Source organism: Ambystoma mexicanum, chromosome 2p (genome assembly GCF_040938575.1).
Source record: "Ambystoma mexicanum isolate Mex_15411 chromosome 2p, UKY_AmexF1_1, whole genome shotgun sequence".
NCBI classification, from domain to species: domain Eukaryota; kingdom Metazoa; phylum Chordata; class Amphibia; order Caudata; family Ambystomatidae; genus Ambystoma; species Ambystoma mexicanum.
This window is the reverse complement of record NC_090923.1, coordinates 538,410,268-538,427,007: the sequence shown is the minus strand read 5'-3', so window position 1 is coordinate 538,427,007 and position 16,740 is coordinate 538,410,268. Positions and strand designations below refer to the sequence as shown.

The window sequence follows — 16,740 nt, the reverse complement described above, 5'->3', positions numbered from 1 at the left end:
AGTAAGCGTTTCAGCAAAATAAATGTGTATGCCTGAATAACGGTTAACTCAAACCGGAATTCATATTTAATGTTTCTTAACTAAGATTTCAGATCTCCGCATGCAAGGTGCATCACGATTGCCCAACAGCACTATTTATGTTGTAGAACCAGGCTACTTAGGTGAGTATTTACAGTGACTACAATTTTGAAACCACATTTCTTTTCATCCTCAAAGTGAGGAGTGTGTATATGATAACTTATACTTCATAGATACTTGTTGACGTGAATTTTCTTTCACTTTTGAGCTCTGATCCTTACTGTGTTTCCTGCTGCTCGAACGACGTGCAGCAGAGAATGGTCTCCAACTTAATCCTAGCAAAACAGATGTTGCGCTCTTTGACTGAACAAAAAATGGACTTCAGGCCAATGCTCAAGCCTGTCCCACCTGAAAGACTGGTGGGTCCTGTGGCGAACCAGAAAAAGAACTTGGACGAGTCGGGAGTCCTTGTTCAGGACTTTATTCAAAATAAAGGGATCGGATGTCTAACTTGCCCTTTTTCTATGAGGGAAGTTCCCTGTCTATCAAAGTAAAATCTGAGGATGGATGTTGAAGTGTCGTTTTTATGTCCAAATCCTATCTAACTAACTGGCCCTACCACGCTTGACAACGCATCAAACTAAAAAGGGACTCGAGAGGCTTTGGTAGAGTCTCAATGTGGATCTTGCCCAACCCAGTTTATACTAGGTTTGTTCTTTAATGTCAAAGTTCCACAGCAAGGTAGTCTTCTCATGTATCAAACATTTCACTTCCCGTTATCAAAGAAAATTGTCCATTTCTCCAGGCATTCTTGTATATTAGCAACAAAACAAAACACTCTCTTCTTCAAGTGGTTGGGGTTCTCTTGTTCCACAGTCTTGTGGTCCTCAGACAACTTATCTTTGGTTAATTCAAGTTCCTTCAGAAAGTGTGGTTCTTCAACTTCCAGGATTTCATCAATGTTAAATCAAAGAGTTCATCTCTTTCCCTCGGTCCTTCTTTCACAGGGTATTTGCACACACAGGTTTCTCAGGCTCCTTTAACCTGTTTAGCTTTCCCAGCAATGATGCACAATAGTTGGACTTTTCTCAATCTTGCTTTTATGTGATATTTGTACTATGATGAATCCCGAGATGTTGCCACTTCTCTCTGAGTGGGAGCCCCTTACCATGAGGCCGGGGAGGTGAGACTGCTACCCGATAGTCCCACTGGGGGTGGTACTCAGTGGGAGGATCTCATGGGAAGAGACTTCGCCATTGAGGACAGGGGGAACATCTCGAGAGAACGTGGTATAATACCCCTCACTCAACGCACTACACACCTCCATACTCTAGGGACCACAATAACCTACCTAAATACTCCCATGTATACAAGTCTAAATCTGATACCTACTGAGGCAAAGGGAGATGTATAGGTCAAGTACTGAGGTGAGGAGGAGGTGCGGAAGCATGAAGAGTGCTCAGTGGAACGGGAGCAACCCCTCTAGTGCTCGGCAGGGAAGTGTTCAGTTGAGTCTTATGGAACAGCTAAAAACCAACAAGGGACTCCAGAAAAGGAGAGACAGGAAGAGGTACAGCCAACCAACATGAAGGACGGTCGAGTTCGGGAGATCCGAAGGAAATGCAGAGAAGGCTGAGGAGCACATATCGTCCAGGCTCAGACTGGGAGAAGTCAAGGCGTGGCGAATGCCTGAGACAACCGGAATGTGCGTGTGGCTCCGTGAGGGAAGAGAAGATCCTCGGAATAACCGGCCGAGCTTTCATGACACCAACAAAGTACTGGGAACGTGGCAGAGACCAGTGAGGGCGTGAAGGTGTGGAAAGAGAATACCCTCCACAGGAATCGAGAGAAAGACGCAAAGGTTCTTCATCGTGGCAGTACTTGGAAGGTTAGCGAACCAAGTCTGCCGAACCAAAGGAGGAGAGGCCTGGGTCGGGTAACCACAGACAGAAAGTGACACAAGTCCTCTTTCTCATAGCAGCACTTGGCCAATACGAGAACCAAGTGAGGTGAACCAAAGAGAGACCAGGGTTTGGGACCCACAAGCACAGAGGCAGACAAGTCATCTCCCTCATTGCAATACTTGGTAAAGAGGTATACCAAGTAAGGCAAATCATAAAGAAAGAGAAGTCAGGATTGTGGACCCTCACAACATTTGCAACGGTGAATTAGAAGTATGCAATCAAATCAGAGAAAGACCAGGGGAAGAGGGGATCATTATCCCTGTTTATGTGGAGCGGACAACAAAATACCAGGAGAAAGGAGTCATTCTCCTGGTAGCCATAACTGGGTGTAAGGGATTCATTCCCCCAAGCTATGTAAAGGACCCATTCAAGAGAAGGGAGGCATTCTCTTATCCAAACGAAAGAGTAAAAGTGTGGAGTAGTAAAAGCAAAGAAATAAGCCAGGAGAATAGAGTCCTTTCCCATGGTAGTGTTGGACTGTGAAACCAAAGTAAAAGAAAAACCTGGGGGAGGGAGTCTTTCCCCCTGGTTGTAGGGAATTCTGAAATCAAGATACCAGGAGTAGTAATTCTCCTGGTGATTAAAGCTTAACATTCTTTTCTGATAGTATTAAGATAGAAGCAATGTGCCTGATAAGTGTTTGTACTTTGTCTTGCATTGTAGAACAATTTTGACCCGGGGAAGGGAGTCATTCCCTGAAGAAGAAGAAGCCAAGACCTGGAAGTGAACGTTTATCCCCAGTCCAGAAGAATGGAGTCCTTCTTCTGGATGAAGAACGTCTACTTTATCTCTAGTTTTGTTTTGAGTGTAAGGGACAGAAACAGGGTTTTTGACACAGGATGAGGGACTATTTATTTCTATGGACATTCTGACAGATCCCTTAGTGTTTTAGTTGAGGCAGGGAAACCCCTTCTAGTTATGGGGCAGTTAGGCTTTCTTTTTATTTTCTTGACTAAGTCTATAGCAATCACTGTGCCACCTGTGTGTCAGTCTCCTCCTTCTGCACCCTTAATGTGGATTTGAGTTTCTCAGGCTCCCTTAACCTAGGTAGCTTTCCTAGCTGTTACTCAGTGTTGGTACTTTTTCTCATTCCCCTTATTATATGGTTTTTCTTTTACTCTTGATGCTCAGGCCCTGTAACCTCGATAGCTTTTCCAGCGATTTTTAGCACAGTTGTATTATTCCCACTCACCATTCGTGTTCCTCAGGCTCTCATAACCTGGATAGCTTCTCCAGCTATTATTCACAATGTTCTTTTTACCCTCAATCCTCCATTCATTGGGTATTTGTACAGTCTGGTTTGTCCGGCTCCCGTAACCTTGATGGCTTTCCCAGCTTGTATACACAATATTCCTACCTTGTAACAGTAGGCTCCCATAACCGTGTCAGCTTTCCCTGTGGCTACTTGTCTTTGTAGCTACGGTACAATGTGTGCGGAGCTCCGGCATCCGGGCTCCTTCGTATGGTGTGGTCTTGGGGTCTGTTTGTTATGGAGAATTCTCTGTTTAGGCTGAATTTCCTAACCTAGTGAGTCCCCCAGCAGCTTTGCTGGATTTTTGGGGTTTATATTTTTCTCCTGCCAAGAGTGAGACTCTTTTACCCTCACTCTTGGACATGATTTGAGTGTGTTCCTTTGACTCTAGATGTGTTTAATGGGCTATGGGGTCTTTTACTCCATAGGGCTTCATGTGTTTTTGTGATGTGTGTTACACAGCACCCTCAGTGCAGTAACACAGGGGTGTCATAGTGACCCCCCAGTATAGACTCCATACCCCGGGACTGACTACTGTCTCCCAGGGCATGTAAAGTCACCATTGACTTTACTAGTCTTGAATTCTGAACAGAACAAGTACAAACCATCATATTGTGGACATACTGGCGGGGGCAATTCGATTGCCCTGGGGTCTGTTGGTCGAGGGGGCACGTCTCCGTCCCCCCTGATCGAGTTTTGGCTGGTGGCAGTGGATACTACTTTTTATATTCAACCGCGAATATTTCTCTATGGGATTTTCCCATTGTTCGAGGCTACTATCTTTATTTATTTAATTACGATAGCCTCGAAAATACTGCCGGTTTATTTAATTATTATTAATTCTCCGGTTGGTATTTATTGCCAAAACTCTGTTCAAAAATGGCGTTTGTGTTCTCTTCTGTGACTCCAACCCAAGTCGAGCCCTTTGTTCCAGTTTTTGGCGGGCTTCTCCACAGAAGCCCTCCAAAGTGGTGCCACTCTGTCTAGGGTACTTAGGAGGGGGCTTTAGGCACCCTGGACTCAGTTGCCTAGGCAACTCAAGTCGCACTCCGTCCTGATTGGCCCAAGTGATGAGCCGGCCGGCTCACCACTTAGCATGTTTGAGTGACAGCTAGGCTGAGTGAATGGGGGTTTTCTGCATAAAAGCAGGGCTTTGGGGACTGGAACTTCAGAAGTCGCCACAGGACCTAAGAATCCGACGAGGGAGAAGCTGAGCCGACCTGCCATGACGACGCCACCGGTGGAGCCCTGCTGGACCGTCTCACCATTTTTCCCAACGACAGAGATCTCCTGCCGGAAGAGTCTGCTTCCTTTGACTGTTGGGGATAACCAGTTCACCGTCTTTTCGCCTTCCCGACGCATCTCGTGGCCGCCTTGCCTGTGCCAAGCACCCCGGCAACAGGAATACGTTTTACCACGACCGCGGAATAAAGGGTAATACCTTTAACCGGAAAACTCTGCGGCTGGTTTGTTCCCTGGCAGTGCAACGACCTTCAGTTTTCCTCCAAATCGAGATCTTCTCTTCCCCTGGACGACACCGAGACTTGCACCCGCTGCCAGGAACAACTGCCACTGCTGGAGGATCCTTCCCACTTAAGGTACCGTGTTCCGCCTGGCTTCCATTGCCACCGACTGTACGTGGTAGATTTAGCCCCCGGCTTTCGAACCTGGGTTAGCCTGGGACACCCTAGCTAAACTTTTCTGAGCCTCTCTAAACTCTTTTCGAACTCTCTGCAAGACTTTCAAAGCCTAGTGTAACTGTGTGATCTTGGGCGCATTTGTGCTCTGCTCTCTAAGAGTGGGCCCAGCCTATGGACTTTGGCTCACAAGTGACTTTTGCTCTTCTGCCTTGCTAAAAGTGTTCCTAAATCATAGAGTGGTGTATCTTTCCATATTCTGTCTTTTTCCCCTCCCTTCTTCATGAACTTATTGGAGTGCCATCTATAGTTAAGAGCTCACCTCTGTCTGGAAATAAGTGGTGTTAACTAAGACTTATCTGATAAGGAATAAGGATTGTATATATTATAATAGTAACTGTGTTTAGAGTGTTTTACAATAAGAGTGCTGGAGTGTTTCAAACTGTGTTTTTAAATAAATAATTATATACTTTGATACCAAAGCTGTGGTCAGTGCTTGCTGGTATTATTGTATCCGAGTGCCTATTGTGTATACTTTGCATACTGCCTAACTCTTCTTGAGGGAAGTCTGACTGCTCAGCCACAGCTACCAGGTAAATCTGGGTGGTACAGACTGCTACCAAGTGGGTTTACTGCTAACACCTGTAGTCCTAAATCTTTTGCAGTGTTCCCAAAGGGAACTACACAGGTTTCTGCCTAACACTGTTGCTGGCCCACCAGGCCATCACTGCTTTTTTGTAGTTACGCCACCAGACTGGATGGGTGTTTTTCCGCCATTGCTCATGTTTCAACCTAGACTTCTTGGTCGATTCGAATGCCATGGTTAGCGTTCGCTTCTTGCTTCCTGCTTCCACAGGCCCTGTGGACCAACGTGGCTCCACCCTTCTAGGACATCAATACAGTAGAGGATCGCCTCTGCGTAGCAACTCTCCTGCCTCCGTAGTGGTTCCCGTTGGTTGTGCAATTGTCTGAAGCTAACCGGGCGGAAGGGGGATGGCTGGGTGTTGTAGTCAAAGAGTTTGAGGAAATGTCACTATTCAGTGAAAGCAAAGGGATGTCGCCGCCAAGGGGATTCTGTTGATGTTCTTTGCCTGTGGTGTTCAGGGGATATCCAGCAATATCTGAAACTAATGAGATGGAGGAACTATCAGTGTTTGTTTTCAGAACAGGAATATTCAAAACAGAAGTAACAGTTTTCTTAGTCTTCATATTGGCAGACAACTTTTTTCAGACTGAGAATTTCTTATCAGAATAGGAGTCCTTGTCTCCGAGAAGGGATTCACTCCACTAGGAAGGGTCTTGCTGGGCGAGCTCCACTCCATAGCCTCAAAGGGGGTGGCTCTCCTCTGGGGAGAAGGGACGAATACCCTGGATTTCGTCAGTCTACACTACTCCACCTCAGCGCCATCCTGGACTTTCTTGCATTAACTCTATCCATTGCCCCGGTCATCGTACCATTCTCTGTTGGCTGGCTGCCCCATCTTGTCCCTCGAGTTGACCAAATAACCCTGGTCGGTGTACTCTGCATTCCTTGTGCCATCTCCATGGCTGATTCTGCTTGTGGCTGCTGGTCGCCCAGCTCGGTGCACAGATTACCTTTTTCAAATCTGCGTACCAGATTCCTGTTCCCATCTTGTAAAAGAAGACCTGTATTTACCTGTTTCTCCAACAGTTTCCGAGCCAAATCCTCAATGACTGGCAGTGTAAGTACATTCCCCCAGATCCTGGGGTGCTGATACATTTGACTTGAAATGGTCTTCAGGAGCCCCTGTATTCCGTGAGTAGTGTAGGTTGGCAGGCCCCTTTCTAAATTGGTTTATCATTGACATTCATTGGTCTGAATCCTGCTCTGCTTCCATCCCTCTGTCTGCCTGGGTCTTGAACCAACTCTTCAAGTAGGTCTCCTCTAATGTTCCCTTGGGTTGGTTGCTTCTTTGGCAGCACCTGTACATTAGCACAGCTACTTGTCTGGTTTTTAACCTTTAACCACATCTGGCCTATGGATTTTTCATTTCCTGTGGGGCAACATTTACAAACGGTTAAACATCTGAGTGACTTAACTGACCTTGGTCATTTTTTGCCGGTCCATCCTGTGAAGCTTTAACCCAAAGGCTGAATTTGTAGCTGGGAACTGATTTAATAGAGACTTTCAAGTATTAAATGACTGCACTGCTCTTTTTCCATAGACGTGTATTGGTGTCACAGTGGCTAACTTGGGTTTTCTCTTTCCACCTATTTATAGAAGTGCATTGAGTCATATACATTTTGTATTATAGGTTCTAACTGTAGTTTGATTTTTGGTGGCGCTCTGGGCATTGTTTAAATTGTTTAATCAGATTATCTCACTGTAGGTATCACAATTGTGTATAGGTTTTGCTTTGCATATGTTTTCTTTGTCTAGTAGAAGTTGTAGGGAATACTGGGACTTTCATGTGCTTGCGTTTGTGGATTCTTAACATGACTGTGTTGCCTATGTAGCAGAGGGATGGACCAAACTCACTTGGTGGGAGACTGGTGTAGGTGGGCACAGCAATACATTTTTCTTCTTACTTTTAAATACTCAGCGCACCTCTTACCTGTCTCCAGCAACCCCGCTTACCTGATTGTCTGGATAGCACTGAGTGCACCGATGTAGGAAACTGACCTGGGCAGGAAAGGAAATGGGTACCAGGATTCCACAGACCTCCTAAGAATAAACACCAGGTTATAATAAACTAAACAAAGGCAGACCGAGTAATACTGACGTATGGATTTATTAAATGATGGCTTTGAATATTAATACCTTGTCTCAATGCATCAACATTTATTTAGCATTTAATAAAAACGGATTGTGAACAATCCAGTGGTGTCATCACTGCTTCCCATGGGATGGCTTCTTCCCATGTGACCAGAGCACAGCAGCCACTACCTGACCCTGACGGTGGCTGTATGACAGAGGATCACATGGGGAGGAGGGGAGTAACTCACAGGGAGGTTCTTTGACATTATTGGATGAAACATAGTATTCTGCTTTTCCTTTTGAGGATGGCCCTTCCATTCCTCATGCCTTGATGGCATGTTAACAGTTCTCCTCACTTCCCCCCTTAACCCTAATAAAGGAATCTCCTCAAACTCTGCCTGTAGCATAACCCCAGTTGACTTTGCTTTTTCTAACACTGAAACCACTGCCACGAGGAAGATGAGCCGAGTAATGAGGATCACTGAAGGCCAGGAACCCACACTGCATTCTAGTTGTTGCGAACGTCTAACTGCAGGTTGGAAATTAAACAGAGATCAGCTGTTTGCATGAAGGATGACGTTCAACTCGTTGCTAACTGAGGGACTGCCAGTGACAGTTTGACCCGGGTTGTTGACTCTATGGCGTGAGGTTCAGGCAACACTGAAACTGTCAACTGCGCTCCACTCACACAGTTACTAATATGCTTTTCATATTGTTTGAAGGGTACCAGAGCGGCATCAAGTGCCCGAAGATCTTCACTTCCTCCTGCCCCTCTGCAAGTGTTTACACCAGGGATTCCTTTTCCATCCCCACCCCTTGGCAGATCTGCAAAATATATTTCCCACAAAACATGGATCACTGTGAAATATTTCCCACTTTATAGGTTGTGGTCACTAAGTATAGGTTGTGGTCACTAAGCAAGCAAGCATAACCATTTCTAGGACAGTTTTAAGGGGTTTGTCCATTATCATTCTTTTACAATTACACCCAAACTGCATTTCAGGCAAATGTCTCTCAATGGTATTGGCCAAAAAGATACACATTACTCCCTTTCAGAGAAATAACAGGATTAGTATGAATGATCTTCAGACAAGATTAGTAATAAGGGATATCGCACAGTAATATTGACCAGCAGACAACTGATCAGCAATAATTACAACAGGCAAGGGATTAGCAATATTGTGCTATTAATGAGAGACCCGGTTCGCAATACTGCTGAACAGGTAGGGTATTTGCTAAATTAAGCAGTTGGCAGCAGATTAGAAATAATTAGCAGGCAGGGGAATGGCATCATTGGAATGAGGCAGTATCATTAAGGATCACGAAATTGGATTATTCTTAATAACGTAATGTGGGATTACCAACAATTGTACAAAAAACAGCCGACATATCATTTGTTTATCGTCCAACAGATTCTCATACCCCCAAAACTCATTGCCAATAGATACAGATGTGTCATCTCTGCCAATACATATTACTCACCATCAGCAGACCCTTGTGCAGACGACCTGATTCCATTCAATAAACCATCACTGACATTTTAGGCTCCCCACCCCACTCCCTTTAAATTTCAGACCTAGATGAATGACTACTCCTCTTCATATGCTCCCAAGAACAGCTCCCACCCTCTGTCAACACCCCCACGAGCACATCTTCTCATTTTATCCCCCCCAATGAAGAAATCCCCACATGCCATCAACCTCCCCAGGTCACTACTCTCAATCTACCCCAGTACCCACACAATTATAGCACTCCTCTTTAGCCCCATTGCCTCCCACCAGCATCCCCAATCCACACATTACAATCACATCCCTCAGATGCATTCAGGCCCAATTTGGCACAGGCACCACACCACCTTCAATCTGTGCTACTGTGGGCACATGTCCATTGTTATGGCACAAGAAAGGTGATGAAACAAAAGTGGAGCATACTGGCACAGAGGAAGAGGAAAAGAAGTCTAGTGGATATGTTGTGTAAGGGTGCAGAAATAGTCTGACACAGCAGTGTCCTGCTTGTTGGCAAAAACGTGTATTAAAAAGGTAAAGAAAAGGAAATCGCCTATCCTGCCCTAATTCTATGAGGGGTTGCCATGCCTCAACAAAAGGACTAAGGACTCCCTCAGGATGTCTTGTAATGCATAAAGTCCACCATCCTGTATCCTAACCTATTTACGTCCCTTAAACAGAACTAAGGAAAAACTGGGTGTCTTCTTAATCCAGAAGGAGACTTCTCTCGTCCTGGATATGGATTATTTATGAAAGCACAATGTATATTTTTTTAAGCACAGTTCCCAACTATCAAAAAGGGGGAAGAGGGGTCTCTTCCCCAGATTTCTTCATCCAACTCAAAACGGTAGTGCCAATTCTGGTACACTATACTACCAGGCTTGGCTCTCGTACTTTGAAAAAAAGTATCTCTTCCTTTGGCAATGGGTCATTTGCCTTTGGTTTCAGTTTTTTACAGTTCTCTTACTCTTTAGCCTAGATCTCATATCCCGCTTGACTGTCTCTGGCTTGTTAGTCATATGTTTTTTCACTCTTGTTTGGGACCCAGACTTGCGTGCTTTGCTTTTATAGGCCTCCCTCCACTTCATACGGATCCTCAACCCTGGTGGTTTGCTGATGCAGGTTTTCTACTCGATAACCAAATGAACAGACCTGTTGTAATCTCCTGCCAGGCACTGATCCACATAGGATGCATTATAACGTGTGTACCTACTTTTCTGATGTTTGTCATCCCTTACCGTCTTGCAGGATATTAGCCCTTGCCAAGCATATCCAGAGTGCTTTCTGATATTCTCAGGGCCCCAGACCCTCTTGTGCCAGTCTTACAGGACACTAGGTTTACTTTTCTGCCAAGTGTCGACAAGTGCAGCATATTCTTGTCATTTTATTTCTCATAGGGTTCCCAACTCGTATGTTATCAGCCTCAATTCACCTCCGGTCTCAGACCCCTTTCTGTTGGCATTCCGGGGTTTACTTGCCTGCCAAGTGTCTGTGGATGCAGTATGTTTGTATCCTTATATTTCTGTTGGGGTCCTTGACCCATGTTTCATCAGCCACTTTACGTGGGTCCAAGACCCTTCTTAGATTGAACTCTCTCAGTTCCCAGCCCCCCTCGTGACCCAGGCAGCACCTGGACCTTTCATTCAGGTTCCGACTGGGTGGCGTCCTGCTCTGGCTCTTCTGACTCTCTGGGCGACTGTCTGGACCTCTTCTCCCAGCTCCCGCTGTCATCCACGTCCCTGTTCCGGTTTCGGCGAGTCGGGCTGCGCTGCTTCTCTGTGAGGTGTCCCAAATCTCTCCCACACTTGGATGTTCTCTGATCTCTCTTGGTCTTCTGGTTCTTGGCAGCACTTCACAAGACAGCTCCATTTCACAGTCGCACTGGCCTGCAGCTTCTCTCCAGGGCACTGAGTGGGGTGAAAGGAAAGGGGCTGTGAGGGGGGATGGAATACTGTGCTCTCCCAAGGTTATCGTCACTCGTCCATTGGAGGTCATCTCTCCCCATGAGATCCACCTTCTGAGAACAACCCCCCGGGGCACTATCCGGTACTGGCCTCACCTCCCTGGCCTCATTGGAAGGGGCAACCCACATGAAAGCAGTGACAATACCCTGTGATTCGTTGCAGTTGCCAAACCGATGGAAAGGGAGAGGAGGGGGTGTCATTATGCCAAGTCTGGTAGTGTGTAGAATTAAGGCAACCAATTTATAGTGTTCCAAACTGTTTGACCATGAGTAGATTAGAACACCATTGCAAAACACAATACTACCCCAAACAGATGGTGATTATAGGTTTGGTCTAGTGGCTAAATGATAGAGCTAGAATGTCTAAAATTTGTATCATATTCGTGTAGCAATTGATACCCGTAGGTTACTGTTTGTATGTTGGTGGACCGCTTTACAGCACACTGATTAAAGTATTCTGATTACATATCTGTTAAATATGTAGGTCTTTAGTTTTAATGCTGGGTGTTGGTTCTCATAATCATTCCCTATTCATTAACATGGTGCAGTCTCGGGTCTCCAATATATTTTCTTTAAAAACATGCTCTGGCCTATCACTGGGGATCAGTGACAGCTGGTGTGCCTTACCTTCATGTCATTCATGGGTCATGGGTAGTGTTGAACATCTTCTACAAAAATTATAATTTTGGTTAAATAATGGAACAGTTTACATTCTTCATTTCCTTACTTGTCCACAATGTGTGATCTTAAGCAAGTATCAAATCTGCTTCAACCTTCTTATCTGACAAAAGTGGGAATGTGTACAAATAAATTGGATACCAGTAGAAAGTGCCAGGTCCAGTCAAAAGAGTTCAGGAGAGGAAATGGGAAGGGATGCAGTGAAGTGACAAGCACTTATTATTCTCGACCTCTCTGCTGCCTTCGATACGGTCAACCATTCTAACCATCTTTCTACAGTCTACTTAGGCACTTTCAGGTGTCCTGGAACAGCCTTCTCTCACTACTCCCTCTGCCTTACTGCTTCTCTTCACTCACTATACTTCAGCTCTTGGTGCGTTGACCTCCTCTTACGACTTCTCCTATCAACTCAGTTTTCTCTTTTCCTGCCTTATTCGATGAGCTGTTGTCAAAAATGTTAAACTGTCTCTCTGCCATCAAATATTGGATGGTGTCTCACTCGCTCATGCTCAACTCAGCTAAGACTGAAGTTATCTACTTCCCAGCCAAACAGACTATCACTCTTCTATCCTGACTGCCTACCTTACTCTGCTTCTGCTCATAACATTGGTGTCATCTTCGACCTTTCTCACAGCCTCTCCTACTCTTCATTTCCAAATCTGCTAATGTAGGCAGACTCAACCTACTCAATATCAGAAAAAGCAATCATCTTTTTCCTTTCAAAACTGCTAAACCGTTAATCTCCTCCTTGGTCCTTTCTAGATATGACTACTGTGGTAGTTTCCTCTATGGCCTTCCCAACTTTGCTTTTTCACCTCTGGACAAAGTCCTCAACTTCGTGGTCAGCATACCTTTTAACCTTTCTCACTTTACCTCTACTGCCTTTGCTCATAGCCAGATTGTCTGGCTATCTATGAAACAAAGAACTAAGTATAAACTTCTCATCTTTAAAACTATCCATGGACTCCTCCCACTCTACCTATCTGCTCATATCTATCCCTACTCTCCCGCTTGCTCGTTATGATCCTCTTCTGCTCACCTCCTGCCACTACTTGAGCTCCCTGTGCTCCCTCCTTTTTCCACTCTCCCTCTTCTCGCTCCCCTACTCTATAATGCTCTTCCTCCCTTTTTCTGTAGTACTCCAACTCAACGTCTATTTAAATCTAACCTTAAAGACCTCATCCCTTCTGAAGAACCTGTTTCCTAGCACTCTGTTACTCCATCACCGTGCTTCCTGTGCCAGAGAGGCAGTGCAGGTGTGTAACTGGCGGAGCAGGGGACCTGGGCCTGAGATCAGAGGGTGGTCCGGTAGCCAGTACAGTTAAGCCAGGAATTCAGCAGGGGAGAGGAGGAGAGGAAGCAGAAGCGAAGAGGAAGGTTTTGAGGTGCTGCCGGAGATGGTTCTCCTCAAGTTTCAGGGAGGCAGGGAGACTGTTCCAGAGGGAGGCCACAGCTGAGGAAAGAGATCTAACACCAACTCGTTGCTTGAAGAAGCGACTAACCATGAGGGATTTGGAGGCAGATGAACGAAGAGCTCGAGGAGGAAGGTATTTAGGAAGAGAGAGTTGAAGGTGTCGAGACCCCAGGCCCCAGAAGCCTTGTGGACAATGCAGACGGTTTTGAACCTGATCCTCGCAGCCACTAAGGGCCAGTGAGCAGATTTCAGTCCTGGAGAGATACGATCCCTGGGCTTGAAGCCAAGGACAAGTTTCGCAGTCCTGTTCTGGATGAGTTGTAGAGGGTGGAAAGTAGAAGCAGGCAGATTTTAGAGATGGAGAAGAGGTGGCCGACGGTGGCCTGAAAATGAGCTGTCATCCGCATAGCACTGAAAGGTGGGGCAGAGAGCGGCAATGCAGTGGTCAAGAAGTGTCCGGTATTGGTTAAACAGCCAGGGAGAGAGGTTCGACCCCTGGGGACACCACAGGTAGCGATAGACATTGAGGAGAGGAAGGACCCAAGTTGGACCTGGGAGGGTCGATCAGAGTGGAAAGAAGTCTGCCACGCCAGGGCCTGACTGGTGATACCCAGGTTATCACAGAGATGGTTGAGCAGGATGGCATAGTTGACTGTGTCAAATGCAGAAGCGAGATCAAGTAAGATGAGGACAGAGGGGGTGTTGGAATCAAGGTTTGAGAGCAGATCTTCACCGATGTTCAGGAGAGATTGGGCGATAGTTAGCCTTTGGAGAAGGCGGCAAGCCAGTTTCAGAGGATGTACCAGAGGCACGCCATTTCCACTCAGCCACCTGCACTTGCGTTTGAGGGTGACGAGGTCTGAATCGTACCAGGAATTGCACTTGGCTTTGGACTTCAAGCGGATCCTCATGATGGGCAAGAACATCGAGAGGATCGGATATAGCAGAGTGGAGCATGGAGAGGGCTGTGTCAGGGCGTGAGTCAGCCGGTGGTCAGTCAAAAGGCCCAAAAAAAAAATATCGAATGACAAAAATATCGAAAAAAAATCGCATTTTTTATTTATTTATATGTATTTTTGGGGTCAGGAAAGTAAAAAAAAAGGGGTAAAATAAAAATAAATTTAAAAAATGGGGGTTCGGGGGGAACCCCCCCATTTCGAACAAAAACGTAGTGAAAAAAAATTCGATTTTTATTGTTTTATTTTTTTATTTTATTTTTGAGATTTTTTGGTTCGACCTTTTTTTTCTATTTATTTTTTTTTTTTTTTGGTCTTTTCACTATAAACCGAGTCAGCCAAAGGGGGAAGGGGGAGGTTAGAAAGTGGCGGCAAAAGCCTCAACTGACACACGCTTCATGGGTCAGATAACCGAGAAGGTGGGTGGTAGTGCTGGAATTGGCTTAGCCTGGGGGGAAGAGAGGGTGAGCTGGGAGGAAAGGAGAAAGTGATCACTCCAGATGAGGAGTGGTGGGATGGATAGAAAGTGGAGGACAGATGATGAGGTGATAGCAGAAGGGGCGAGGTGGTAACATCAGGTGTGTTGGAGTAAGCTTGAGAAGGAAGATGGTAACCAGTAGTTAGTCAGAAGATTTTTCCAGTGGACCAGAAGGTGGGAGGAGAAAAGAGACCCAGATAGGAGGGCAACAGAGGGTGGAGGTCCTGAGTGCTGTCGAAGAAGTGGTACTGGCACAGGGATAAGCGAGGTGGCAGAGGGTGGAGGCAGTGACTCAGGCACCATCACTGCCCAACAGGGAAGCTACACCCATGTCAGCAGTTGGTTGTGGGGACGACCCAATCTTCCATGAGACTTCTTGTGGAACTAGGGCTGGCAACAGGGTTTCAGAACTCCTGAAAAGCTTGCAACAGATTTCTGAGAGACTTGAGGGTTCAGAACCTGGTGGAAGCAACACCATGGGTGGGGAAGTTGGAATTACACTGTGTCTAAGACTTGTTTTTAAACCTTTAGTGTTATGATTTTTATTTCTTTTATTGATCTCCTTTATGCAAATAAACCCAGTGAACTGTGCTTCCCTTGTCAAGTCTTTTGTGCTTCCAGTGCAAGCTTCTTGGCATCCTCTGTGTATGTTAACTAGGTGTAAGCACAGCCGATAAGTGGCTGACAAATTAAGTGAGCCTGATCATTTAAACTGGTGCACGACTGCCTGTCAATTTTGTATGTGATCAAACTCCTTTAAAGTCGCACTTTCCTGACAGCAAGCCTGTGCTCCTTTGAACCCTGTGATCCAAGAGTTGTTAAGCAACAAATATTTCCTACGAACCTGGTTTCTTGTTTGGGACTTTTTTTGCAAACCTATCCAACACCCTGAATAATGCTGAAGTCCTTAGACAAGAATACCACCTTCAAGGCGAAAGCCTTCTGTTCGTGACAAGCCCTTAGCTCATAGCCAGAAATGCTAAAGTTCTTGGACTGTAAATACAGTACATTTAAAAAAAAAAAAAGTGTCCCAAATAAGGGGAAAGGCCCTGTGCAAAATCAGTCTTTAGTTTTCAATAAGGACTCTAAAGCATGGAAATACCGGGGAATGAAGAATTTCCAGAATTCCACCTTAGCTTAAATTAAATTACCTTAACAGACTGAATAAAAATTGGAACTAGTTAGATACCTTTGCTTACTTCTTTCCTGTAGAGTTGAAGGAGGAGTCCTACTTTGTGCTTTTTAGAAGGAAAAGCAGTTACCTTTCAACAGCTTCAAGTCAACAAGGAGTTGCCTGACACCTTGACTTTCTCGCAATCACGGAAACCTGGCTGCATGCAGCATCCGGTCCTTCTCTGACCCTGGCCATCCCAGACAACTATTCCATTATCAGGTGTGACAGGGACACCAATCAAACTAAGGGGGGTGGACTAGCCTTCTTATCTAAGAGTCCACTTAACCTCAGAGCTGCCAACAGCCTGCAGCTACCATCAGCAGAACTACTGTCTATTAAACTGCCGATCTCTCCTAATCACACGGCCACTATACATCTCATTTACAGGCCCACTGGCCCGACCTCTTCTTTCGCAGAGGACATTTCATCTATCCTAGCTACTAGTACTAATCCCAACTCGCAAATCATTATATTGGGAGACTTCAATCTAGGCTACCAAGATACGAATTACACCAAAGCCTTTGACCTAGAAAGAGTCCTGGCCGACTTTGGTCTCACCCAACATGTCAATGAGCCCACCCACATCAAGGGTCGCACTCTTGACTGGGTCTCTGACTTGAACTGTGCGCTTAACGTCACCTCTGTGTTGCCATGTGCATGGTCTGATCACCACAAAATATCATTCTCCATTAACTCCACTCCACCGACGGATAAACCCAACCTTGCCCCTCCCACTTCCACACGCAACAAAAAGGATATTACGGTTGAGAAATTACTCCCACTTATCCTTCCTCTTTTGAACTCGGGGTCCACCACATGCTCGGACCCCACAGTGCTAGTAGACACCTACAACCGCATCATGCTAAAAGCCCTCAATACCATTGCCCCCTCAAACTGCGCAAACAAAAACCGCAGCTCCACCTTAATTCCTGGTTTACCCTGCACTTATGCGACCTGCGCAAAGAAAAAAGAAAAGATGAGG

The 16,740-nt window shown here is 45.6% G+C and overlaps 1 protein-coding gene across 1 annotated transcript in view; it reads left to right on the top strand.

Moving 5' to 3' along the window:
* NUP210 (nucleoporin 210) overlaps positions 1 to 16,740 on the top strand; it is a 1,233,892-nt gene that overhangs the window by 348,004 nt on the left and 869,148 nt on the right. Inside the window, exon 8 of the mRNA XM_069643978.1 lies at positions 93 to 161. Within this exon, the coding sequence (XP_069500079.1) occupies positions 93 to 161 (69 nt within the window). The remainder of the gene's footprint in view (positions 1 to 92; positions 162 to 16,740) is intronic.